The sequence below is a fragment of the Platichthys flesus genome, chromosome 22 (assembly GCF_949316205.1).
Source record: "Platichthys flesus chromosome 22, fPlaFle2.1, whole genome shotgun sequence".
In the NCBI taxonomy this organism is placed as follows: Eukaryota; Metazoa; Chordata; class Actinopteri; order Pleuronectiformes; family Pleuronectidae; genus Platichthys; species Platichthys flesus.
The window spans coordinates 9,419,085-9,445,383 of NC_084966.1; the positions used below are offsets into that span (position 1 = coordinate 9,419,085).

General features: G+C 43.2%; 1 protein-coding gene across 1 annotated transcript in view; it reads right to left on the reverse strand.

Annotated features, from left to right (window-relative positions):
• The window catches only part of LOC133933219 (interleukin-1 receptor accessory protein-like 1), a 220,932-nt gene that overhangs the window by 184,544 nt on the left and 10,089 nt on the right, over positions 1-26,299 (reverse strand). The window contains exon 2 of the mRNA XM_062380166.1: positions 19,482-19,576. Within this exon, the coding sequence (XP_062236150.1) occupies positions 19,482-19,563 (82 nt within the window). The 5' untranslated portion in view covers positions 19,564-19,576. The remainder of the gene's footprint in view (positions 1-19,481; positions 19,577-26,299) is intronic.

A 26,299-nucleotide genomic window follows, 5' to 3' on the forward strand; every position in this document is an offset into this window, starting at 1 on the left:
TCAGAAGTTCTCCTTCTTACTGACCCCCCCCTCCCTCCCACTACCAACCCCCTCCATGTCTTTACTGCAGGTTGAACAAAAAAAAACAACATTTAAGTTGAACTAGTTTTGTCACAGTGGACAGTTTCTGATCTTTTTTGGGTTGTGTGTGCTCGACTTTGTGGAATGATTTCTCGAACTATAGGTTCAGGATAGAAATCTTGCCTCGGGCACTTTGAAGCAGGGCTTGACTAAATCAAACGTTTGACTTTAATAAGCAGACATCTGAGCGGGATTGTGGGTAATGACAGAACCTCACCGGGAAGGCAGAGTCTGTGGTTGGCTCTAAGCTTGTCACCCTGGAGGAGGTGGCGGAGGACAGGATGCTGGCAAAGCTGCTGGCAATCAAGGACAATCCCTCTCACCCCCTCCACAAAACACTGGACAAGCTAAGGAGCAGCTTCAGCCACAGACTCATTCAACCCCGCTGCTCTAAGGAACGATACAGGAAGTCGTTCCTCCCAACCGCAATAAGACTGTACAACTCATCTACCCCTGTCAGAGCCACCATCACAGAACTGCACTAAACATACCTGTCTCCTACATATGTGTTAATATAAACCATATTGATACTATATATCATTTTATACAATAATATTCTCTTTTGCACACTCTGTCTACATATTCTTACACTCATAGTATATTATATTATCTATTGTATAGTCAAATACTTATATTTATACCTCTACTATATATCATATCATACTCTTTGTATATTATTTGTATATATAAGTCTATAAACACATATTTATACATGTGTACATGTTATTATTATCATTATATTGACTATATTGACTATATTTACTATTATTATTATTTATACTGTTGCTGCCTTTATAACTGTATACTGCTATTATATTGGTATAATTACTATCATATATAAATCTATATTATGTTATATTATATACTATATATACTGTACTATTTTTATATACACTGTCTTACAATAACATTACCAGCATATCATCAGTACTATTACCATCATCTCGCCACTGCACCTTATCTACCTATTTATCTTGTGTTTCTGTTTTTATTCTTTCTACCTTTACTGAAGAAATCAAAAAAGTTAAAATGATTTTGCGGTAATCTTATATGAAGCACCTTTGACCGCCTCCCTTTCACTAAAATAACCGTGTCTGCCGACAGCAAACCACTTACTACACCGAAATTGATAAAGACAAAAAATGTCCAGCCGACAGCTGCAGGAGCACAGGTGCACATATACCTTTCCAAGAACGCTACAGAATAGGAGGAAGAGGAGGCCATAACCCATTTGAGAGATAATTGTGGTAACATGTTGGGTCAGGTACAGAGATTTACAGAAATGTAGCCGTGCAGTGGAAACAGCCAATATTGCTCGTGGTTTTCCTTGCTATACCTCGATATGATAAATCCCTCCTATTATTCGCAGCAAATATGTGATTGTTGAACATCTCACTCCAAAGCCACGTGTGTTAATCTTCCACCTCCACTTTGACAGGTGTTCATCCAGGCCCTGAGACCTGGCCGCCTCCAAAGACGTGGGGCGGGATTGAGGTCGGCTCAAGTTCCTCCACGGCAAAGTGGAAGAAGAAAAAAGAAGAATCATCGTGGACCCAGCTTTGTGCCGTTGAAGGAGAATGACTTGTTAAAAATGCTCTTGAAAGCAGACGACTACTCCTTTATTGCAAGAAAAGACAATTGGATAGTGTCTAATTTTCTGTGTTGCCTAATATCTGGAACAATAAAAGCTCCATTAGGCCCGTTGGACAAATTGAATTACAGCGCATGATGGAACGAGAGAGCGTTCGAGACAGCAGAGACAAAAAAATCATCAGCATTTTACATCTATGTCAAATTGACTCTTTTCGCCATTGTGTTTAAGAAAGAAACGACTTTGGCGTAATTAAAGGAGAAAGTACTTATTCCAACTTGTGATGAACTGCGAGTTCCCTCATCACTAAGAGTGAGGGGCACTGTGATCGCTCAGCAGTGGAATTTGCATATCCTCAGTAGCTCTCTCTCTCTCTCTCTCTGATAATCATTTATCAAACTGATGAATGGTTGTCATATTGTGCGTTATTTGTGTAAGCACTCCACCAAACATCCCGGTGAAGCGGATTCTTTGCAGCGGCAGCTCTTGAGCGAGGAGTAGGGGGGTGAAGCCGAGCCTTATTGGCGACTGAAAGGTAATTAGTATCTTGGTGTTCTGTGTACTGTAGCACAAGTGTGAAATATGCGGCTGCTGCTAATGATGAGCTGCCGGTTTGGTGAACTCTTAATTATCTGCGACAAAGACGAGAATCAAAGCAAAAAAGTATAAAAATGGGGAGTTTCCAGTCAGACCAGTGGAGCCTTTGCCAGCATGCACACGCCACAGAGCGCTTCAAGAACTAAACACTAACAAGGTCAACGCGCAGATACACTGCACCACTCCCCCTTCCAGGTTTTATTACAGTAATGCATTTAGACAAGTAGCCTCGTTTCTCCAATATGAGCTCATATATCCCCGCGTTTTGCAGCCACAGGGGGCCATCGCAGTTCACCATGCAGAGTTCAATTCCTTCGCAGAATCACACAGTGTCCTCTTTCATTACACTCCTGTTTTTTTTTTTGTTTTTTTTTTATGCTATAGTGTCACCCATTACTGGTTCTTTTCTAGATGCACGAATGAAGCGCCCTCTTTCGCTTTCAGGTCAGAGGTCTGTGGAGACGCCTCTGCAGCGAGAGGCAGACAAACGGCAACTGGGATTTGATCCGATTTCACGCTAGAACAGAGGTGACTGACAACTTGTGCGATTTATTCCCCGCGCATGATAATGGAGGGCTTGGAAACTGGCAACGAAATGAATTGGGTCTCACAGGGCTCGTGTTTTCTGCTGAATTGCTTTGAACTATTCTTTTAAAGAAAATCCCCCAAGTCATGCTGTGAATATGTGCCGTGGCATCAATGGTCTTACTCAAGTGCAGTTTGAGGGGGATCCATGCGCTTCTTTTTTATTATTATTCATTTGCGAGAAATTTACAACATCCAATACGGAAAAAATGACACAATTCTTGACCATGGAAACATCTGTCAACAAAACAACACAAAATGAACAACAGCCAACAGTTGCGCTAGCTCATTCTAGAGCTTTTGAACACATGGTCCTCATCAGGACAACCAACTCCTTACCCTACTGTGCACCAAAATTAGCGGGTGGGGGGGTCCGCTGGTGCATCATGTTCGACATTTCAAATGGAACAAAAACTGAGGTGCTCTCTCACATCGCTGTCTTGCCAAGATTGCACGTTCACCCTGGTGTCCCGTTTCCATCGATGCCGATCGGGAATGAAAATTCTGTTTTTAATTGGCATAACAATTCAGCAAGATCCAAATCCTATTGAAGACCATGTGAAGCATCAAAGATCCAAAAAATGTGTTTAATATTTAGCTTTGAACAGCGCCCCCTTGGGGAAGTTCAGGCATACAATATTGCAAGGGGTCAAGTTGTGATTCGCCCGGGAGTAATTCGAAGGTAATTTATCTGCGTCATATACTAATTATAGACGTCAGCTATTTTTAGACGTCAGCTAGTTATAGACATCAGCTCTTCACCGAAGTTGTGTCATTCTTCTGCGGGCTAACGCATCGTCTGTAAGTACTGTTGTCTACGAATTGTGCCGAGCGGCTATGCTAAGCTAGCGGGTAGCGCCGTGTCTTTTAATAAACAAGCCTCCGTGTAACGCTCTTGAAGTCGCTCTTTGAGCAGTATTGTAATCCGTTTTATCTGTATTGTTTTTACAGTTTCACCAACTCATCAAAGTTCACGAAAATAACCACTGTGGAGTTTCTGAGAGTGTTTATGCTGGCTGGAGAGCTAGCGCCCGTGCTAACGAGACCTTCAAAAGTTGTTTTAACAGCCCTGGACTTCTAACAAATATCAAATATGGAAGCAAATGTTGCTTCACATTTCAGTTTGTAGAGTATCTGGAAGTTCAGGCTAGAATTCAAAAACCGAGTCAAAACATTGTGAGAAAGGAATCCATTTGTGATCCCTCGATAGATAACCAGACAAAACCAATGCTGTTAAATTGGTTCAAAAACAAGCACCACGTCCATTAATTCAGCCGGGCAAGAAAAAGACAAAAGCAGCTTCAGGCAGCTTCAAACTATTTCCAGACAACCGTACTGTTTTTTCCCGTGGGGCTGGGAAATCCTTCAGGCGAATCCCTGATCCTCCTTATCTCTTCTCTTGGCCTTTCCAACCAGGTCTTATCGCCTCCCGGACAGTAATTAACAGGAATTACACAGAGCCCGTATCTGCTGAGCCCACGTTGTTACCGCAAAGAGCCCTTTTCCATTTAGGGGCTGTCGGCTGGGAGATTATCGGTAGAGAAGGGCTCCTCGATCAGGAGCCACTACACTGCTGTTGTGCTTTTGTGCCACAGCTCTGGTCACTTGTGCGGCTAAAGTAAAAGTAAGGTGCAGGACTGGATTCCAGTATTGCTAGTGGTAAAATTTAAAGCTATTTAGTTTGTCAAAAAAAAGGGAAACCTAATAAGACTGTGTGTAATAGATGTTTTCCTTGATCTAAAAATAATTTGTCCTCCGTAAGTGGTTATTAGGACTAAGAAATTTGCACCATTACAATTCATATTCTATTAAAAAAGCCCCTCACTGCTCCTTTAGATATTTAGGAGATATTGGCAGAGTGTTCAAATCCGGCTGCAACGTAAAAATGATGCCTTTAGGTGAATTCGAGATTTGTGAGCTGTAAAATTCCATCACTTCCAACGGTGTTGCATGGTTAATAGGAACGGAGCTTTTAAGTTCAAACCAATCGTGCAAATTTACCCACATGATTTACGCTCATAATTCTCTCTCTCTCTCTCTCCTCCTCCTCCTCTCTCTCCCGGCCGTGCACGCTCTAAATGTTTAACCGGATCCTTGAGAAAAGCCGCTCCACTTCTGTTTCCTTGGCAACTGGCGTGCATCGGAATTGATGACATCTCCTGATCGCCCACTTACTTTGCACTCCAACACGCTCGCCATTGAACTTCGCCAATGCCATTTCCCTCGCAGGATGGTGACACCGCTTTTCCCACATTGGAGGGGGACTAAACAGATAAAGCGCCTTTTCCATTGGACGTTTTCTTTTTCTTTTTTAATCTGTAAACGGCTACAGGGTAGTCAAAGGACGGTGTTTTTAAAAGACCACGGTGACCAGTTCTTTAAATAATCTAAAGGGAAATAGACTTAAGGTGTGAGAACGGTCAATCCTTTCGGACTTAAACCGAAATTCAACACGACAGATGTAACGTGATCTCAATAATTCATGGTCTGCCAAGGGCCTGCAGTGTGATTTGTATACCTCTCTTACCCGGTAGAATCAGGCTCTCAGCATGAATCACTGTCTATTTAGCTGTACCTTGAAGCTACAAGCTTCTTCCAGTTGAGAGCGAAAACTATATCCTTATCCGGGGCCATCTTGTTAAGCGTTTCTGTCCAACGGTGTGTCCCCCGTACCTCACACTTTAATTCTCTCCCTTAATTAACACAGACGATCAGCGGGACAGCTCCGGAGGCCAGAACCCGATGCAGGACTGCTCGCTGTCACCTTGTTACCATCGTAATGGGTTCAGACGAGGTCCCCCTGACACAGGGGAGCGGGGGGAATTCATTCATGAAGCCCGGCCTCATGTACTTTCCACTTTTTGCCTCTTGCTTCCCCCTTGTCCTTCCTGCATCCCCCCCCCCCCCCCGCGTCCCTCCTCCACAGCCTTGTTTAAACTGTTGGCACTATACAACAGAGAGAACACATTCAACATAATCACGCTGCACGCACCAGCAGCCTCGACGCACAATTTATTCAGCCTCATTAAAACCGCACACACGCACGGCGACAGAAAAATTAACAAACACATTCTTGGAGTGTCCATTAAAATCTACTCATTAACTCCCGAGCCACATTTCATCCGCTGTTGGTTTGTGTCTTTAAGTGTTTACAACTCAACAATAATACAAATGCAAACACTCCAAAAGCCTTTGATGAAGTCAAAAACGTCCTTTGATGAAGTCAAAAGCATCCGCGGCCGCTTCGCTTGAACAACCGCTGAAGGTGGCAGGCCGCTCTGTCAAAGAGCTGGATGTCATGCATGTGGGCAAGAGGCAAGACGCGGCGCTGTCAACCCAATTAGGCCGCTCAGCCACAACCTGACTCCATTCTGTGGGCCGGAAAGAGGTCAAGGAAAGTTCACGAGGCGGCCATTTCTCCGCCTGGCTCGTCTAAGAGTCACAGGCCGGCGATGTTTGGATTCTTTGATGGCGCTGAAAGCCAAGAATGTCCTTTATGCTATCAAGGGGTGGAAGTGCATTCACAATCAGTGTGGGAAAAATGTCCGCACGCCGACCAATTAGGAGGGTTTCTAGAGAAGTTTTGATTTAAAAACCAAACAGCCAAGTGTTTGGGTTGCTTCATTGTTTTCGGGCGACTCTAATTTGTTTATTTAATCCATTTATTTGTTGACTCCATTCGGCACATTTCTGTTTTTCCTTCATCCCACCGTCAATAGGCCTTAGCCCCCCTCTGAGCCGTGCTGGCGAATCCATGAGCGCCGACTGGGTTGTCAGCCCCAGGCAAATGTACTCTGATCAATTGGGCCCAGTCAGCGTGGACTCCGAGTGTGTAATCTGCACCTCACTGTCTCACAGTGTGTGTGTGAGAATCAATATCCCAAACAGAGGTGTGTATGTCGCTCAAATGCTCATTTAATAAACATGGCGAGCTTGAGATGTAAATTGAATCTGCTTGATTTCACAATGAAAAGTAGCGGAAGGACCGGAACGTGGTGGTCACTTCATGCAGAGCAGTTCAGGGTCACTCGGAGGCATCATCAGTCGAGTCCCACGTGTTTTTAAAGGGGGTTAAACGTTAGACGCGGCGGTAGCCCACACAGAGAAATGAGGTCATTGAAATCACTCAATAATAGATGTTGACATTGCACGCGCATTGTATCGCACTAATGCTGGGATAACAATTCCATGATATGAAATGTTTCCTAATCCTTCCCTCCTCCCCTCTGCGCCGGAGATCAAAAGAAACGCTGGGATTGCTTCTCATGGCACATTTGAAATGTTTTTTTTCTGACAGCGTAATACCAAAGTAATTTACTTGACTGCTGTTGCTTCTTTTTCTATTTTTTTTTTTCATGCCGTGAATTGCAGAGATGTCGTTTTATTATTTTGTTTGATGTGTCTGAGCCGCGCGGGCTGGAGTCGTCGCTACGTTTCGCCACATGGCTCGAATGGAAACACCGACACATGACATGGAGTTAAACGAATAACGCTGCGTCATCTTACTCCAACCTTATTTACGCCCACATGTGGCAGGGGTGATTTATGAACTGCGCCACGGGCTCCATGACACCGTTTTTTTACGAGCGGGGAGCACTTCCTGATATCTCTACAAAACGTCCTCGGAGCCCCCCCGCTTAGCTCCCTGCACGCTGCCCTCTGCTGAAACGGTTAAGTTTCCGAAAAACACCTCGTGTTAAAATACCTCCCGTGCCAAACAGTTTCCTTCAAAAGCTAATCTTCTATTTGCATATTAAAGGCAAAGAAAGGCGCATACAGAACCATAATCCTCCGCTGTCCTTGTGTTTTTCAAGACCAGGCACTCGGTGCACAACAGAGAGCCTTACAGAGCGTTGCGAGCAGCAAAAGGAGCCCCCCCCCTCCCCCCCCTTTCATGCTTATATCACACGCTTTTAAAATCGCTGAGGGTGGCATGCACATTAAACATTACAATCAGGGCCATATTTGAATTTCAATGCCAGGCAAATGAAAAGGTGTTGGAATGGGATTTGGGTACTTTTTCTTATTTTGGTTTGGAACTGGGACAGAATTTGTCCCCCTCCCCCCCCCCCCAAAAAAAAGAAAAAAATCAAGAGAGCATAGCGTCGTAAACTGCTTTGCTTCTGTTTCGCCTTCATCCCAGAGGTTTTGATGGATGACTTTTCAGTAAACCTGAACCAAAAAGGCATAGATGGGCGAGTCAATTCACCAGCTTAAAGGTTGCATCCGCGTAATCACAGTTAGCTATGAACTGCGTCGTCTTTGCGACTGTGAGGTCACTGGGAGAGGCCGTTGTGATGTCTCCTCCGTCATCTGACCTGTTGATGGGAGACCACAGCTTCTCCACCACTCATTAGCTTCTTTGAGAATGGAAGAGAAAAAGGAAAACATAGGCAAAAAGCGGGCAAGCAGACTTGATAGTGAAGCTGCGGGCCTCATTACACACGCTCGGAGGATAACACTTCAACAATCAAACTTAATTGGCTGCCTGAGCATTGCATTTTTACACGGCAATTTTTGTGTTTTTGTTGTCAGATGATATATATTTATATATGTACGGGGGGGGGGGGCGGGGGGATCTTTAGTGGAAGGCTGAATGGTGCAGAAACACTTTAATTACCCTCTGGCAAAATCACTCGCATGATGCTGGGATAGGTGGAATGTTTAATCTGGTTTCTGAGAGTGGGATGATGCGTGTGTGTGTGTGTGTGTGTTTGTGGATCTCGGGATTGTGGTTGTGCGGCGTGCTGCGTTGCTTGGCTACTGGCAGGATTCAGAGACGTAACGCCCACTAACATCTGTAGAAGTGCCTCTCAGTTAGCTCGAGATGCTAATAGAGATTTTGAAGGTCTCTGGATGCTGCAGCCTCCGGACTCTCACAGTGACAGCGAAAGATCCGCATCGCCGCCAGCCACACATTTAGTGTTGTTCCGACTCAAGAGGATCTTTCTGTTATAACAGTCACTCCTTCTACATATCTCTTCTCTTTTTAACTCCGCAGACCGCGTGTCCCCAGGACTGATATCTGCCATGTTCCCAATTTCGCTTTATTTACGCTCCACGCAGTTATAGAGTCAAATCAGTTTAGACGTCCGCCAGGGCCGTGAAAAAAAGCTTTCTTGATCCATAGCTGAGAAACTTTTCACATTCACTGTGCCGTATGTCATTTCAAAGGAAATAAATACAAAATATTTCTTGAAAATTACAAAAGATGAGGCCCCGTCTTTCCCCTCATGGCAAAGAAACACACGTTCCTGATGCAGCGTCTCTGTACATGTTTGTTTCATGGATGCGGAGGGGCTGTGGGGGAGGCACTGCAGGGCCACGACGCACCGCGATTGGCCGATAAGAGCCCAGAAGGAGGCTTATCCCTGGGAGAGGCCTTGGAGATGACAGTGGAACTGAATTAATATGTAGAATTTATTGATCATTGCACTGCAGGGAAATCAGCTGCCATCTTCTACCATTTTTTGGGCCCTGAAGGATTGTAAATTAGCGGTCTTAAATATTTCAACCGGGCACCAAATCAAACCTGGGCAATAAACATGACAGGGAAATATGTGACAGGGCTTCACTGTAAATCACGGCAAATGAAATTACGAGGCGGGCTTACGGGGAAATAGTTGGAGTGGATTTCTAAAAAAAAACATTTAGTTTTTCTGTAATCAGTGTAGCCTTTCTCTCCTAAAACAATAGGTGCTTTAGCTTTTGGATTAACAACGTGCTTTCCTGTGGCAGGAGGGGTACAGGTAATTCCCTGCTAATTATAATAAAAAGCTAAGAAGTAGAATTTGAATGGGACCTGCTTGTTTCTTGAGAGTAAAGAGCAGTGGCCCGAGGCCCGGAGAATAGAGGCAGCCTGGTTTGTTTCCAGAACTCCTGCGGTGCACCAGTCTCCTGCAACCAACAAAGGCGTACTTCTCGGCGGATGGGCTTACATCCTTTCTACCTTCAGAATAAAACAATTTAAAAAGAAAAAAAAACTTGGCAGGACTCCCATGAGACCTGCAAGGGTTTGCTGTGCCTCTGCTCGCTGTAGAAACAGGTTGATTGTGCTTCGACCAATCCCAGTTTGACTGGAAAAAGAATAGGGGGGGGAATGAAAGGAAAGAAAATGTACAAAGAGAACAAGAGAGTAGTGCGTTTTTGTTCTTTTCTGTCATTGAGCGACGGAGGGACTGTGGACAGGGGAGTGAAAACAGTGAGAGAGGATGTGTGCAAACTTTCCGATAAAGGATCGTTGAGGAAGGCCACACGCTGAGTGCCTGGCTGACGCGAGAGAGCCTGACAGCCTCATCACGCTCTACCTTGTTGGGAGACTTCCTGCATTCACAGCACGTCACCTCTCCAGTGACCACGGCCTCGTCGCACAGACTAGGGTAATTAAAAAATAAGCGCAATTCATGCAGGTCCCTTCACTGCGGCAACACCCGACAAAAGGATAAGGCCACAAACGTCCTATCCGGTGACATCATCGGCCGTCTGAGTGTTTTTTAAGTGCACTCCTGACAAGCTAATTATTGGTTCACGAGGTCAAATGGGGTAAAGGAACATTCGTCACACCACACAGCAGTTTTCCTCCTCGACTACAGATCCAATTTACATCATTTCACAAAAATAAAAGGAACTAGAACCAGTGGAGAAATTTCAGAGCCCAAGCGGTACTTTGGCTAACCCTGCACGTCTTGCATGCTTAGTGGTCCCTGGAGAATCTCCTGACGCAGAGCAGCCGGAGTGAACTCGCTGTTTGTAGCGTTTTGACGGACAGCTGGGGATGCCAGAAATTAGTTGACCTTTAAGCTTGTTTTCCGTCTCAGGATAGATAGACAGCCGTGATAGGTTGCTGACAGCACATTCAAACCTCGTGTAATTGTGGTGTTACCCCGATGTCACTTGGATTTGTTCTCATTCGATCAATTCTACATCTGGGATCCCCCCCCCCCCAAAAAATCCATCCGTCCTCTTATCTGGTCAAGGGGCTTGAGGGAGCAAATCCCTGCCGAGATTGAGTCGGAGGTGGGGTACGCCCTGGACACATCGCCAATCCGCCACAAGATATAGAAACACACAAAAATGGTAACTGTAAATTGGGGTCTCAAATTAACCTAACCTAAATCTGCATGTCGTGGACTGTGGGAGGAAGCAGGAGACCCACACAGACACAAGGAGAACATGTGGAACACCGGGCCGAACGAGGATTCAAACCGAGAACCTGCTAAGCTCTGCAGGAAAAGAAAAATACTGCCCTTAGAACACACAGAAATTCATATTATATATTCTTGAAAAGTGATGTATTTGAAATGTAATTGCATCCGTGTGTTATTCTAGGTCATATGGTTGTCCAGGGCTTTGAGTTAAAATACCAGCAGTTGAAGTATGATGTCAATTACAGAGTCTGATGAAGTTGGAAAAAAGAGACAAATTGATTTCGCCGCGCAAATCAATGAATCTCGCCTCAGAAATCAAACCTAACCGAGTTGTATCCGCCAAAAGCAGAGTAAGCAACACAATCGATAGAAAGCCAATGTAGGAAACACTGAAATGCAACACAGGGAGGGAGAAAAGAAACAAAGAAATGAATGTCTCCGAGAAAAGTGGAAATCACATTTCTGTAGAAAGAACAAAACAACATACTCGAGTGGGGGTTGCTCTCACTTTTCAAGCTAGACCGTTTTTTTAAAGGAGCGATGTGAGCTATCATTTAGCCCAATCTTACTGCACTCCAACAGTTACTGCCGGTAATTTACAGAAGTGTAACATAGAATTTAGGTCTGGAGAGGTGCTCTTTTTCAAATGCCGTCTACAAACAGAAAACCGCAGATGCTGTTGCAGAAAGGCAGACACTAAACAGCCCATTGGTTTAAACCAGTTAAATCTCATGATTATTATGGGTTAAAGTCTTATTGTATTGCTTTAATTATTCTGGAGACGCCTCCCAGTGATCTTGTGTGGTCTAGAGGGGACAGTCGCAAATCAATGGGAGCAATAACCACCAGTTCATGCACAGAAGGCTGGAGGATGGCGGAGCGATCAGAAGGGACGGAGAGATGGAGGAGATGGAGGAGACTTTCTTTTCTGAGAGTTGACTCCAAATCTCAGGTGTAGCCGAAGAAAGAAGTGATACACACGAACATAAACACGTGCGAATTGTGCAAAGACTGCGATATGGACGAATGCATGCGGCCGCAAAGCTCCACGGAATGAGGAGGAGCACCCCTGTGGATTATTCATGCAGTGAGGCCCCAGGTTAAAGTGTGATATTTTGGGGTATAGTCATATTGCCGCCTCCAGGCAATCTGCAAAGCGCTGAGAGACTACGGCTTCATTTCCCCCCGTGGCTCAGCTTTGTAAGAGCCGAGCAGTCAAGGGGAATTAAAATAATTTCCGAGACCGCTGCTGTTTATGTCCAAATTGCCCTGACCTCACTACAAATGTTACTTATTTACTTTTCTACATTTTTCTCTTTTTTCGCCCTTCTGGGAGTTTTAGTTCCCCCGAAGTCCTCTTCTTCAAAACCTGAGAGACAGATTTTCTTAAATTAGACAGTGGCCGGCCTTCTCCATGTTGAAATCCTCTTTTGGACTAAAGCTCATTATCATCCACACATATAATCTCCCAAATTGGTACCAGACGCCCCTGCTGTTAAAACGGCCTGCATAATTTGCTCAGGGAGCCCGAAAGCCGGAAGTTGAAATGCAGACAATGCAATGTATTGTATCTGACGTTGAGATTCCAAGACAGTGGAGAGATGGAAGAAATCACAGCAGAGACAAAAGAAACCTGAAGCTTCTCATTTAGATCAATTTGAACCATGCAGATTTATATAGTGGTGGACTAGTGGCAGAAACTTGGACTATGGGCAGAGAAGTTCTCTGGTTCGACTCCACGGAGAAACAACAAAAAGACGAACCTGGATTGATCTGTCCAAAAATCCAAGAGGATTCTCCCTACCCTGTCTAGTACCCCTGAGCAAGGCACCTTACTCCCCAAACATCTGCTCCCCGGGCGCCATCCATGGCTGCTCACTGCTCTGTATGTCCTGGGTTTAATGCAGAGGATACATTTCCCTACCTGCATGAGTGTGCCTGTGCATGTGTTTGGGACAAATAAATGCATCTTAATCTCAATTATTCTAAATCTCACTCGTTTCGATGCTGCATGATTGACCCTAACCCAACTGAGAAATGTCAACTACTGTGCAATCAGATTAGTCATCATCTTTTGGAACCGGATAAAGAATTAAAGCATTTACAATAAAGTCATGAGCTGCAAAGAGCCATTCGTAGTGTATTGTTTAATATTCCCAACATGGCCGCCAGATTGACCTCAATTGACACCCACTACTTTTTTCCTTCTGTTACTTTGGCAACAGACAATTTTTCAATGTGCATCAAACACCCCCGTACTAGTTCGCTCATCCTCACACAGAAAAAGCCTTCATAGTAACTCCTGTACTTTGATTTCTGCTTGATTGACAGGCGTCTGCCCCTATTAGCTCCGCCTACACCTAACCCAAATCCAAATCCAATCATCTTAAGGGCTTCACCCGCCTCTGTCTGACTCTCTGTTTGACAGTTAATGCCTTAAACCCAAATACATCAAACACATTTTTTTTAGTTTATAGAGCTGTAATTGGATACATCTTTGATCCACACACACACACACACACACACACAAGCACATGAGCTCCAAACACCTCCACCCAACAACCACACAGTCCTATCTTCCGCCGGAACATTTCCTGGCATTTTTCTCAATTGCTGTGGTGTTGTAACATCATTACAGGTCAGGAGACAGGCCACAGAGAGACCGCTCGGCTCATAAATCAGGTGATTGATCACCATCCATCTCGCGCGGAGGGCTGTGCCATGTGTCTCCAAGCAGAAACACATATCCATAGTAACCCTAGTTGTCAAGAAGCCTGTATCTGGGCACACTTGTTGAGCACTCGCTCGCTCGCTCGCTCACTCTCTCACCCTCTCTGAGCTGCGGGAGGGAAAACAACTTCATGTGGCGAGCCATTTTATTTCCAATATCATGTGTGTGATCAATCTCCCCCTGCTGTGAACGGGCCATGCACTGGAGGCAATCATTCACCGTTTATGGCAGGTATGGGGTATTGACAGAGGCGTGTGCCTTGGTGTGTGTTAGTGTGTGTCTGTGTGTGTGTGTGTGACAGAGAGTAAAGGGAGGCGGTGAGTGCTTCAATTCCAGGTTTCCCTTTAAAATCTCAGCTGAAGTTTCCTGGATTTTCTTCTGAAAGGTTGCAAATTGAATTACTAGCTTTGACCTAGCAAACTGAAAACCACAATATCATTAATATTAAGACTGATTTTGAATAGCTTTGCAATAAATACCAGACAGTCTGTAGTTCCTTGCGTAGAAACACTGACACGGTGGAATGGGTCCCTGACACTGTGCCACTTCTCTCCCTCGAACTTCTTGCCGACCGCTTCCTGCCATATTTAACGTCTTTGGATATCAATTACAAAGTCAAGTGGCTTCCCGTAATTGAATCTGTGCTGTGCGCTGACGTCCCCTGTTAGAATTCACTGTCTTGTGCAATTAGGACGGCCCTCGTTATTGGCCAAACCGCGAGTAGCCGCACTAATGTGGGTGGAAGATCCTATCCTTGAGACTGTTGTATTCATTTTGAGCTGTGCACTGCAATGGGTGTGAAGACTGTCAATTTAATTGACTGTCAGGATGTCCTTGATTCTTCCTCCTGATAAAGCAGAGTGCAATCGGGGGAAGGGGAAGAAACACATGTTCAATGTACTGTCTATAAATACATGGATAGAGATGGATGCTCTCCTAATGGGAACCAGTGTCCTGTTGTGGTGGCGTGTTTTATTTACTGTCAAGCCGGGCCCGCAGTCCATCCTTAATAGAAACTAGAGGCAGACAGGGGACTTTGCATTTCCCTTCCCAAACACGTGTCGAAGACCTGCCTTCTTCATTTGCATTCGTGATGGAATGATGCGTTCAGGGGCGAGCAAGTGTTATGGGTAATACATCGCTGGAATTACTGGGAGACTGTGGAAAGGTAAGCATCATTTGTCCGGGGACTCATCAATGTCTGGCGGAGAAATTGGGACTAATGACTGTACAGCGGAGGGGAGGAGAGAGGCTCAATTTGTCTCAATCAATGTCACAGGACATGATCGTAAATCTACAAGTGTCATCCGTGATCACTGGATGTGTTAATAGTCAGGGGGGGACAACTTTTAGGGAATGTAAAATGTTTCCTGCACTGCACCAACCGAAGATTGAATTCCGAGGGAGGCAGCTGGAGGACGGGAAAAGCTGAAGGGCTGCTTGTTTGTGTAAATGACTTGACTGTTCTGGATAGATTGAGCTTTTGTCCCCGCAGAGTCCAGTGGTCGCTGGCCGACAGCGACCCCGTTTTTTCCTCATTAGAAATCAAGCGTGAACACTGAAAACTCCTGACAGCCTCTTTTTGAAAACAGTTTGCAAAGTGCTGGGCTGATGTGGGAAATGTTGGCCTGTGGTTATTGTGACAAAAAGCATGTGTCATCAGCAGACATGCTGAATAAATGGTCCTAAAGATGAGAAATCAACAGTGGGGCACCAACTCCTTGAGCGTACCAAAGACAAGCAGAGTTCAGGTGTAACACAGATGAATGGTGATGCCTGTGAAGTGTTTTAGAAAACTACAGGTTTTAGGTCATATTCATCCTGTTATGTCACTTTTGAGATCCGTGTGCAGGCACTTTTTATTATTCTGTATTGAGGTTTGCCAGAAATAATTTTCAGCCGCCTATAAAGCCTCTTTTCACTTTGTACCCTTACTTCACATCATATGTGATATGCTATATATCATTTTATACAATATTATTGTCTTTTGCACACTCTGTCTACATATTCTTACACTGATAGTATATTATATTATCTATTGTATAGTCAAATACTTATATTTATACCTCTAATATATATTATATCATACTCTTTGTATATTATTTGTATATATAAGTCTATATACACATATTTATACATGTGTACATATTATTAGTATTATATTTACTATATTTACTATTATTATTATATATACCGTTGCTGCCATTATTACTATATACTGTTATTATATTGGTATAATGACTATTATATATAAATATATATTATGTTATATTATATACTATATATAATGTACTATTTTGATATACTGTCTAACAATAACATTACCATCATATCATCAGTACTATTACCATCATCTTGCCACTGCATCTTATCTACCTATTTATCTTGTGTTTCTGTTTTTATTCTTTCTACCTCAATATTTGTTTCATTTTATTCTATTGTATTGTATTTGATTGTATTCAAATGTACCGGCTACTATGACAACTGAATTTCCCTTCGGGGATTAATAAAGTAATCTATCTATCTATCTATCTATCTATCTATCTATCTATCTAATCCATGTTAGTAAGTGGGGGGGAAAAAGCAGAAATAGATAGTTATTACTGACCTCTGACACCAGACCTCACTCAAAACATGAAGTTTATTCTTCATATGAATTCAAAAGCAGCTGTGCACAGAGAGAGGAATCTGGTTCATTCTGCTCCCTGCCCAGTAAACAAACGGGCACGTTCATGGATTTCTCGTATCGCTCTTCCAAGAATCTATTGTGTAGCGCTGCACATGTGGCTCACAAGGGAGCTGATTGTGTGTCTACAGCAAACACAGCACTGCAAACCATTTGGAGGACCTATTTTTTTTAAGTAACCGAGGACAGAAATGGGAAATAGAGTTTGTTCACCTCAATCCAGGAAAAAGGATATTTACAATAATAATAATAATAATACAATAATTTTGAAAAATTATGCCAAACAGTTAGTTATGTTAGTTTATTTTACAGGATAAGGACAATTCATTTTCACACCACTGCACATTTACATCCACCTACACAAATGCATCCCATGGAATAAACACCAGAACACTTCAACTAAATCTTCATACAGTATGTGGGGGATGCCATGTATAAACATTGTTCTACAGGAAAAAGAACACCAAGGTTAAGTTTCCTGATGAACGCCTCCTTTGACTGCATCACTTGTCGACTCTTCACCTTAGAAGGTGACAAGCCCAATTCTGACTAAACTGTTCGAGATTCCCCTTAAAATGTACTTTCTTTGACTTTCTGCCTTAAGACTAAAAGTGTTTTTACACAAGACAAGTTACAAGGAACAAAGGGCATGGTGCCGAAACAGGAAGGAACGGAAAGACCAACACTCTCTGAAATTGTACATCGGTGTCAGAGCATCCAAGTGTGGGGTTTTTACTTTAAAATCTAACTTGATGTGCTGCATTAAACGGAAATGTATGCAATTATTCTGTTCGCCCCAACCATTCAGGCCGTATCAGCATTCTAACACAGAGGACAAATGGCTACGTTCTGCTACATATGCATATACGGCGGATTAGTACGGCAGAAATGCATTGTATGTTTTGCAACGTTCCACCCCGAGTGCAATTGCAGACAAAGCATTACTCCGAGAAAAGGCTGTTTTGAACTGAATCATCTCCGGGTAATAGCGGAGTTCCCAGAGAGTGTTTATTTGTTTGTGACTTGAGTGAAAGGGAAAGCAAGTGAGATAATGGATGTATTGTCCCAGTGGGACTCAATCGAGTAATTTAATTTCCTTTAATGGGCTGACACTTACAGGTGGTGATGGTCTACAGTGGATTTACTTTAACAAAGGCACAAACAAAATTGGATGGACATGTGGATAATATGGAATTAATTTCAAATCATTTGGCCCTGATATAAAGAATACAACAATCCCATGTTAAAGTTTAACAAACCATAGTTAAAGTTTAACAAACCATAACTGATAGTCAGACGCTTTAACAACGAGCTCTTCACTATTGCTGCACTAGTTATCTAATCGCAATTTAGCTGCGGTTTAATTAAATATGGCGTCCAACATTTCTCGCAGCGCATTGTGCAAACATCTTTTAGCAAGCTCTCAAAATACGATGTGCTTGTTATATCGCGATCACAATATTGTGCACGACCCTAACAATATCTATTTTTCGATATAAGTAGTGCAAGGTGACAAATCTGCACTTGGGAAATTCATACTGCAACAGAAGTTTAGTATTTGATCCAATTTGCAAGACGTATACGAGTAGAGAGTCACTCAGTACAGCACAAAAGCAACTATGAAACAAGATTTAAATTCAGATCCATATTTTTATTTGCATCTACTCGAAGAGCAGTACTCTAAACATGCCCGAATTCACCAAGATCCATGACTTACTTTGGGAGAAATCCACGTTGGACTGTCAAATAGAAACAAGTAACAAACTGCACCTTCCAACGAAGGAACCCTTATCCGAGAAATAAACATTTCCTTAACACACACCAGGGTACTAACCTTCCTACCCCCACTGCTTCTACCCAAACCACAAAAACAACAGCAGCGCAATTCCAAACTGGCTTTCATTACCAAGAATCCCCTTTTTTTTTTTTTTTACAATGGAATCCCAACTTGCAACCAGTATGGCCTCTAATAAAGCCATGCTATCTAAAAGAGAAGGAACAGGGGACGGGGGTCTGGCTCCAATGGGGTGTTCATTTATCAGTAGCCACGTTTCAAATCCTTGCTCCAGGCAATGGCTCGTGAAGCATCCGAGAAGATAGCCCATAGGGAGTCCGGCTGCAAAAGCAGAAAACCCTTTGATGAGCCTTGGGCCACTGCTGCACCTGTGTCTGATATGCATGGGTAAAAAAATGAGAAGCAAGCAGCCCGTGGCTAGTGGAAAAAAAAAACGACAGACAGCACACTCCCTTTATGTTAACCGGTGTAGCTTTCCTCTCGCCTTCAACTAGCCTTTTGTATAATGTAGTTAAAATAGTGGGGAAAAAAATCCACAGCTTGCTTCCTTTCATATGTCACTGAACCAACATCAATGGTTCATGTCCTGAATGCAGTCCACCAATACTAGTGATCTTTGAAAAGGTTTGTGAGAAAAGGTTAATAACATGGGAATAGACATTCTGTGTAAAGGGGAGATTCAAGATAGGATCTGAGCACGTTCCCACAAACGAACGCACAGGGAAACAAGTGTGTTTGTTCTCTTGTTATGTGACGGCGCGAAAGATGTCGTAAACCCTTCAAGAAGAAGCCAGTCAGCGTTCTCCTAATCCGCATTGAAGTCAACGAGTTTATACCGTGGAAGTGATCAGCAAAGATCAATGGTGGCATATTCCATCATCACTCACTGGCCCTCAAATTGAATTTCGGAGTGTTCGGGGACTCACAAATCCGGCTGTTAAAAGACAGGACAGCTCTGTTTTTCATCGTAACTGGCTCGAGGCTCCGAGTACGGCAGCACAAGGCTACGAGATCCCCCCCCCCCCCCCCCCCCCCCCCCCCCCCCGCTGCTGACGTGAAACGATGTGTGCTTTCAGGCCAAGAGAAAAAAAGAAATGAAGAGAAGCCCTGAAATGTTGGTAGGCTCCAGGGAATCAAGTGTCGGTACCAATTAATGGAGCTTGTAAAATGTGGTAAATATAAACATGTTAGGCTTTTGTACCCTCTGTTTTCCGAATTGTCTTTCATTTGAAAAGGGAAGATAGTCGTGGGAAGAAGACAAGACTTACCTGAGCCTCTTTTCGACACCACTTTCAGGCAATGGACCACAACGGCGTGAAGCAGGATCAGGAGAGGAATGGGAGCTTTCATTTTTTTACCAGTCCTACAAGGAAACAAAAGCTTGCATGATTATTCCACACTAACGGAAGCTGCGAACACACCCAAATCTATTCAGAATTTTTTAAAAGAGAAAAGATTTTGGCAGTGATGTTTAAGAGAGGCTTGATCAAAGCTTGAAAATGACAATAAAACCCTGCGAGTTCTGAGCCAAAAGAAGTCATTCAATGAGCCCTGAGGTCAGATGAAAAAAACATGCACGTCTTTGTGCAACTTCACTTCTCCAAAGCATTTGTCTGCCTGCTTTATTTATACCAGAGTCCCTTCAGGGACCCACTGAAATCAGGACAAGACTGTTGATTATACAAGACACAGCTCCATCGAGTAAACTGACTTTACTGCTTTGTCAGCCACCAACAGCACAACATAATCGCTTGATTCCAGATATCAAAAACAATCCATTTGATGGGGTCAAACATGATGAGTTGATATATCGATAACAGCTAATACATGGGAAAATAAGGATTAAATAAATACAGCAGGAATACGAAATGTTGAGATAATTTAAAAAAACAATATCTTCAAAAACAAGGAATTTCAGAGAGAACTGACTCAGTTATTTTGAAAGTCTATGCTTTGTGACTCAGCAATTATTTCTATTCAGAATTGAATACCGGACAGTGCATTGTGTCAACTCCAAGTTCTTAAATAGAATGTGAGCATATCTGATATTTTGTGAAACTGCAGCAGCCCCCCCCCCCTCAGCTGTTGCATGTTGCAGGGTCTCTTTGCCTTAAGTCTGGTCAAGCCTGAGATCCGGCGATTGAAACTCCACCTCAAAATGAAAGTAAAACTCAGAATTGATATTTTAAGTATCTATCTACATTCTACAGTCGACCTTACTCAGATAAACATGTTCATCAAAGCGTTTGTACAAACACTGTTCATCACAGTGTTTGTTCAGATGTTACCAGCTGCTAACCAATGTAACCTCTGTCACACTCATTGCTCATTGAACCCCTCTGACTGTGTAATTCTTTTGGTTTGGCAACTAATTGATCTCCTGGCCGCGGGCAAAAATGCCTTCTCTGCTCTGGCTTGACAAGATGCCAATGTCGGCTACAAGGACGCTTCCATTGGCATTTCTGTCACGACAAAGATGCTTCACATAGATTCCACAAAGCTGCATCAGAAAAGGCTTTGGGGGGGGGGGGAACCCTGAAAAGCCACAATAACCCTTGAGACACTCACAGAGGCATGCGGAACTGGCCGGCATCCAAAGATGGCGACATTGCCATGTTCTCCTTGTCAAAAGGCCCATTGTCGACAGCCCCTTGCTGCCTGCAACCGACGCCACCGCAGAAGACGCAACATGCCACCGCACAAAATCTTATCTTGTTAATTAGTTTTCTGTGTTGCGTGCAGGTCTGCAACATAGGCACAAAAGCGCTGGTCGGTCTTTGGTCTGAACACAGAGGAAACGACTGAATCACCAGTTCTGCTCGGCATCCCCCCAGCTCATAGTCATATCCCGGGCCGCTTATTATCACATATTATCACTGTAAAGGTTACACGTATGCTCTTGAGATGTAAGCTAATTCATTTTTCGTTTGGAGCGACCACACTGATGAGCAAATACAGTAAGTCATCATCTCTCGGGTACACTGATCACACACTGGGTCTGTATGTGTGCACAGAACAAAATATGTGGCTTATGGGATTAAATATATTAAAGAATCAGCCATGAAAACATGACATACTGCTTTGCCCTAAGCTTGTGTGCAGCCATTGAGTGGAAAATAGCTCCAGAAGTGAGGTTTTAAAAAAAGGCATTTCCAAGGACTCTGATCTCACTGTTTCTTTTTTTTTTGTTTTCTCCCAAGGGTATTTGGAAATATGTTGTGTCTCTTTCATGGCTATAGAATATGGTAAGGGAGTATATTTGATTGGTAACAACACAACAAAAAAAGTAAACGCATTAAAAAAAAATCAATAAGTAATAATAAAAACCAATTGTAAATATAGATACTCTGTTATATGCTGGACTGCAGCTGTCTGATCATTGTGCAGAGCTACTTGCCATTGACATTTATTACAAAGAGTACAAACTGAATAGAAAATGTTAACAATAAAAAACAGGACAGAGGATTCAACAACATAAGCAGGTTATACTTAAGCTCATGTAAAACAAATGTGGAAACGACTGGAATTTGTGATTGTAACTTTCTAATTTTATTAATAAATGAAAACAGAATAAAGGCTATTCAGCCTCTATTCCCTGAAGGAGACCAAGTCTTTACTTTTTTTGTTTGTTTTGTTTCACCAACAATCTAAATATTTAAAGGATTGTGTGTTATGTTGCAAAAGTCAAAGAAAAGAAGGAAAATTGTCATTCACTCAAGAATTACTTTAAAAAAAAACAGATGCTGATACATTTTCCAGTAGAGTAGGGGCAGGAAGGTTGAGCAGCAATCGAGCCACAACAGGGTGACACACACACACAAAACACACACAAACACACACACAGTGCCAGGTCCTCTGTTGAAGTGATCAAAGTGAGCATAAATAGGTGTTGCGCTCATCTAGCAGCCGGGCCTCACACATATAGATGCAGCCATTCATGCTTTAGTAATCCATGATCATCTGCCAATTGCCTGTGATTTGCCTTGAGGTTCCGCGTGTGTACCGTGTCCACGAAGGCTGCTTTACTCAGGCTGAGTTATTTCCTCTATCTTTACTGAATAAATCCATAATCCCAAAAGCCAAAATATCCAAACGCCAATGACTTAGTTTGGAAACCCGCCAAGACACATGCTCAACCAAACAAGACTTTCCCCCTAGTTGTTATTGCATTAAATAACCAATTAAACCCAACCTTCTGGAAAGGTTTGGCCCACGTCACATAAACTAACATGGAGGAGGCAGGGTTTATAACCTATACATGTAGTCCATCTTCATCTACAGTCTATTATAGCGATCAGGATGGGAGCATGGTCATGTATATCGAACCATGCTTGTAGTGTTCTCTTCTTTGCTATATCCCACTTATCAAACCTGCTACAGTGGCACAATCCAACATTGATAACACCTGGATTGTTTCCCCAAAACTCTGTAAATGATGGTTATTTGTCCTTCATATTCTGCTTCTGCTGCCAATGGAGTCCATTTAAGAAGAAGGCCACCTGTTTGGAGAGCCGAGCGCCTCAAGGGTTTATCAAGGTCAAACACTCAATTTGTTATCCGTAATCGTGAAGAGGGTGTCCATGTGTTATTGTCGCTATCGTCTTACGTCTTGACACATGGTTATTAGCTAGTGATAAGTGAAAGATTCAGTGAAGCTGTCTAACTGTCAGAGATATGATCGGGAACACAATGGAGCAGAAAGAAAGCGAGAGGAGTTACCCCCCTTCACCAAATGAATGGATACTGGTTGGCCAAGAAATGTGAGAAAAACACACCTCCCTCCAAAATCCCTCAATGGAGGCTTATCCTGTCAGGCATCTCGGTGTCCCATTCTTTAAAGGGGAGCTCATCCAAAAGGTGCTGTCACCTGCCTCTCATTCTTTTGATTGTTTTTTTTTTTTCTCCCTCAAGCATCCACTTTTCTCACCTCCTGGTTTCCTCCTCGGCGGATTCATCCACAATTCAATTACTTTCAAGGAGGGTTCAGCAAGAGGAATGGGGCACTCTCTCAACACTCCCGTGGGCTCGGAGTTCGCCCGGAGGAATGCGTCTCCCTCTTACACTCGCACACAAACAATTTCCGCAATCGCCCACTGAGGCTTTGCTGCTTTACCACAGCTCGAACAGATGGATATTGAGATGACAATTTAAACGGATCTCGGATTTCAAGTCCTTTGCTCTTTCGCACATTTTCTCAGGGCTCTTTGCGCGAATTTCAGAAGCGCTGCTTAGATATGAAGTTTGTCGGATGTTAGCTACATAGAATTGATCGAGGTTTTGACGGAATGGAGATGTGAATCTCATCCCTTGTTGAGTCGTTAATACTCATGAAAGTTGTTTGAATTTCGGCAGGGTGAGGAAAAAACTATAGCATTGTTTTCTTGACACTTGGCGGAAGGGGGAGACATGGAAAACCAAAAAAAAAAATTGACAAATGGGTGAATCCGGGATTATTAAATCACGTTTCACTGATTTTCCCAAGGAAGAATGACGTTAATATGAAGGTGAAAAAAATGTCACACTTTGTCCGTTTATGTGACAAAATGAAATGGCTTTTGTCTTGGCCAATGTCCCATCCTTCCACCAAATGTCATAGAAATGCAATCTGTGGTTTTTGCGTAATCCTTCTGATAAACAAACAAACCAGCTTGTCAACCAAATCACCAACCAACAGAAAAGGGTGGACATAGAAAAGGGACTTAATCATAATTTTATAAATAATTAGAGCGAAAACACTCCGCCCCTTCTCCCCCCTGTCACCCCTCTGCCCTTCCTCCTACCTCCAGTAGGAACATTTCTATGCACTCTGCTTTGTGAGTTATTAACATTTCTATTTGTGAGGAATACTTCTCGAGCCCTTACACCCGTGGCTGACGCACACCGACACCCACACAAGTCTGTGCTCTCCTCGCTGAATTATTCCATTTTAGATTATCTAATAACCCTGCAGCCACACGCCTCCGTGCTCTTGACACGCATGCAGGAAGTGACAAAAAAAGGGGAGAAGACATCACTTGGTGGACGTAACATCGCCAAACATGTCTGAAACGGAACCGCTACTTCTGTATGAGAGTGAAAATATGGCCATAACGGTAAATTTCCTTCCTGGAAAAAATGTAAATCATCACGAGCACAGTAAACAGATTATTGAAATACACACTTTTAGTCGCCCCGTTATGGGATTCTGTATTTTTCTTTGCCATCTCGTCCCTCTGTGGTGGGGGGTACAGAACATTGTGTCACCTAAGAAACAGTTTTAAGAAACAATGTGTAAAACTGCAGATGTCTTGCGAGTGACCCCCTCCAACTATTGAGTGTGACAGCGTTGACCTGACCTGGAGATGGATGGTGTGGACTTTAAAATGGTTCCTGGAAGTGCCAGGCCTCACTGAGACATTTCCCCTCGCTTCCTGCCACACTGTGCCGCGCTGCGCTACCAAGTGATTGCAGTTCAAGTGTTACATTGATTGAAACAATTTAAATGTCACACAGAAGTGCATTCTATGTAGCTAGTGGTGAGAAGGACCTGTTTGTTGAATTAATTTTGCCTTAAGAGAGTCAGGTAGAAATACTGTTTTTCTGTTGTACTGAAAATAGGTGTTGTTAAGGTTATTGATGCTGTGTTTGTGGCTGTGGTTGCCTTCTAATCTGATGAATGAATGTTTGGATGCTGTGGCACTGTTTTCCTTGGGAGTGGGGAAAAAGGTCAGTAGCTTTTGTGCTCTGGTTTATGAAGCTCCCTAGTAAAAGCTGCCGTCCCTGATTCGAAACCAATCGATGTTGTCAAATTCAACAAACATCGCATCACGCTCCGATTGCTGCATTGTGTGTTTCTAAAAAAAATGTAATCTGGCGTTACTACTCAGCCCTGGATCTGTAAATGGGAAACAAACAAATTGGTACGGCCCAAGCCACATAACTCCACTCCAGCCAATCAGCAACAGGAGCACACAACCCAGGTACAATACATTGACCTCTCATCATCCTAACGCAAAAATATCTACGTAACCACAATCAAGGACATAGTGTAGTCTTTAAAACATGTCTGTAACTTATTATTTGACTTGGGTGGATGAAATCAAATCAAATCTGTCAATGACACAAGAAAAAGAGTCTGAATCCGAACAGGACCTCGGTGGTAGCTATGTCCCAGTTGAAGTCAGACTGCAGTGCACTCTTCAACACTTCTTCAACTTAACACCGAAGCTAGAAAAATGACCCTATCCCTACCACACTAACACAAAAGTGCTGAACTGCTTAACTGAAAACAAAACAGTGCAAGGAGCATGGTCATCAGTATAACTTGAAGTTAACGAGGACCACGAGAGAGGAATGTTATTACCGACTGCAAGTTTAAAGTCTAATTTCACTTTCAGTAGTTTAGCATTTTATCGAAAATAACAATTTAGTTCCAGAAAATAACTGGAAAATAAACTATTCCTGTGATGTGCTTATAATTGTTGGTGTGTAATTCATTAATAATTTGCTCAACTCTATAAATGGGCGAATAAACAACTAGCCTTAACAATGAATATATCTGTTTCCTTTCCATTTGACCTCCACAGCTAAAAGGGAGAGAACCTACTCTCGGCTGGTAAAATAAAGTAAATAGAGTATATAGTGTATAATTTATGTATTTTCTGTATGTACTTTTGGTCTTGGGAGCTGTTTTCCGACAAAACACACTTCTATGGACGGACACAAAAGTGCACACACATACACACTGTCTTTGCAGTCACGTCCGATCCTTAGTCCCATTCCCTGAGCTGCCTTCTAACTAGATTCTTTATCCTGCCTGTCTGTCAGGGAAATAAGGATGACATTAAATGAACGGAGCTCTCTCTCTCTCTTTCTCTCTCTCTTTGGATATTCCAGGCCGGGTGGTGGAAGGGCTTAGGGAGAGCCGGCTGGAATCGCTGAGAGGAAGAGGTGAAAGGGGAAGGGAGGATGAATGAACGCTAGAACGGGGAGGAGAGGGGACAGCGTGAGAGGCGGTGTCGTGGGACGTTGTCAGGCAGCGGAGAAGCAAATAACTGGTGAGTATTTTGGTCACTGCAGATGACCAGTTTCTTGTGTTTTGACATGA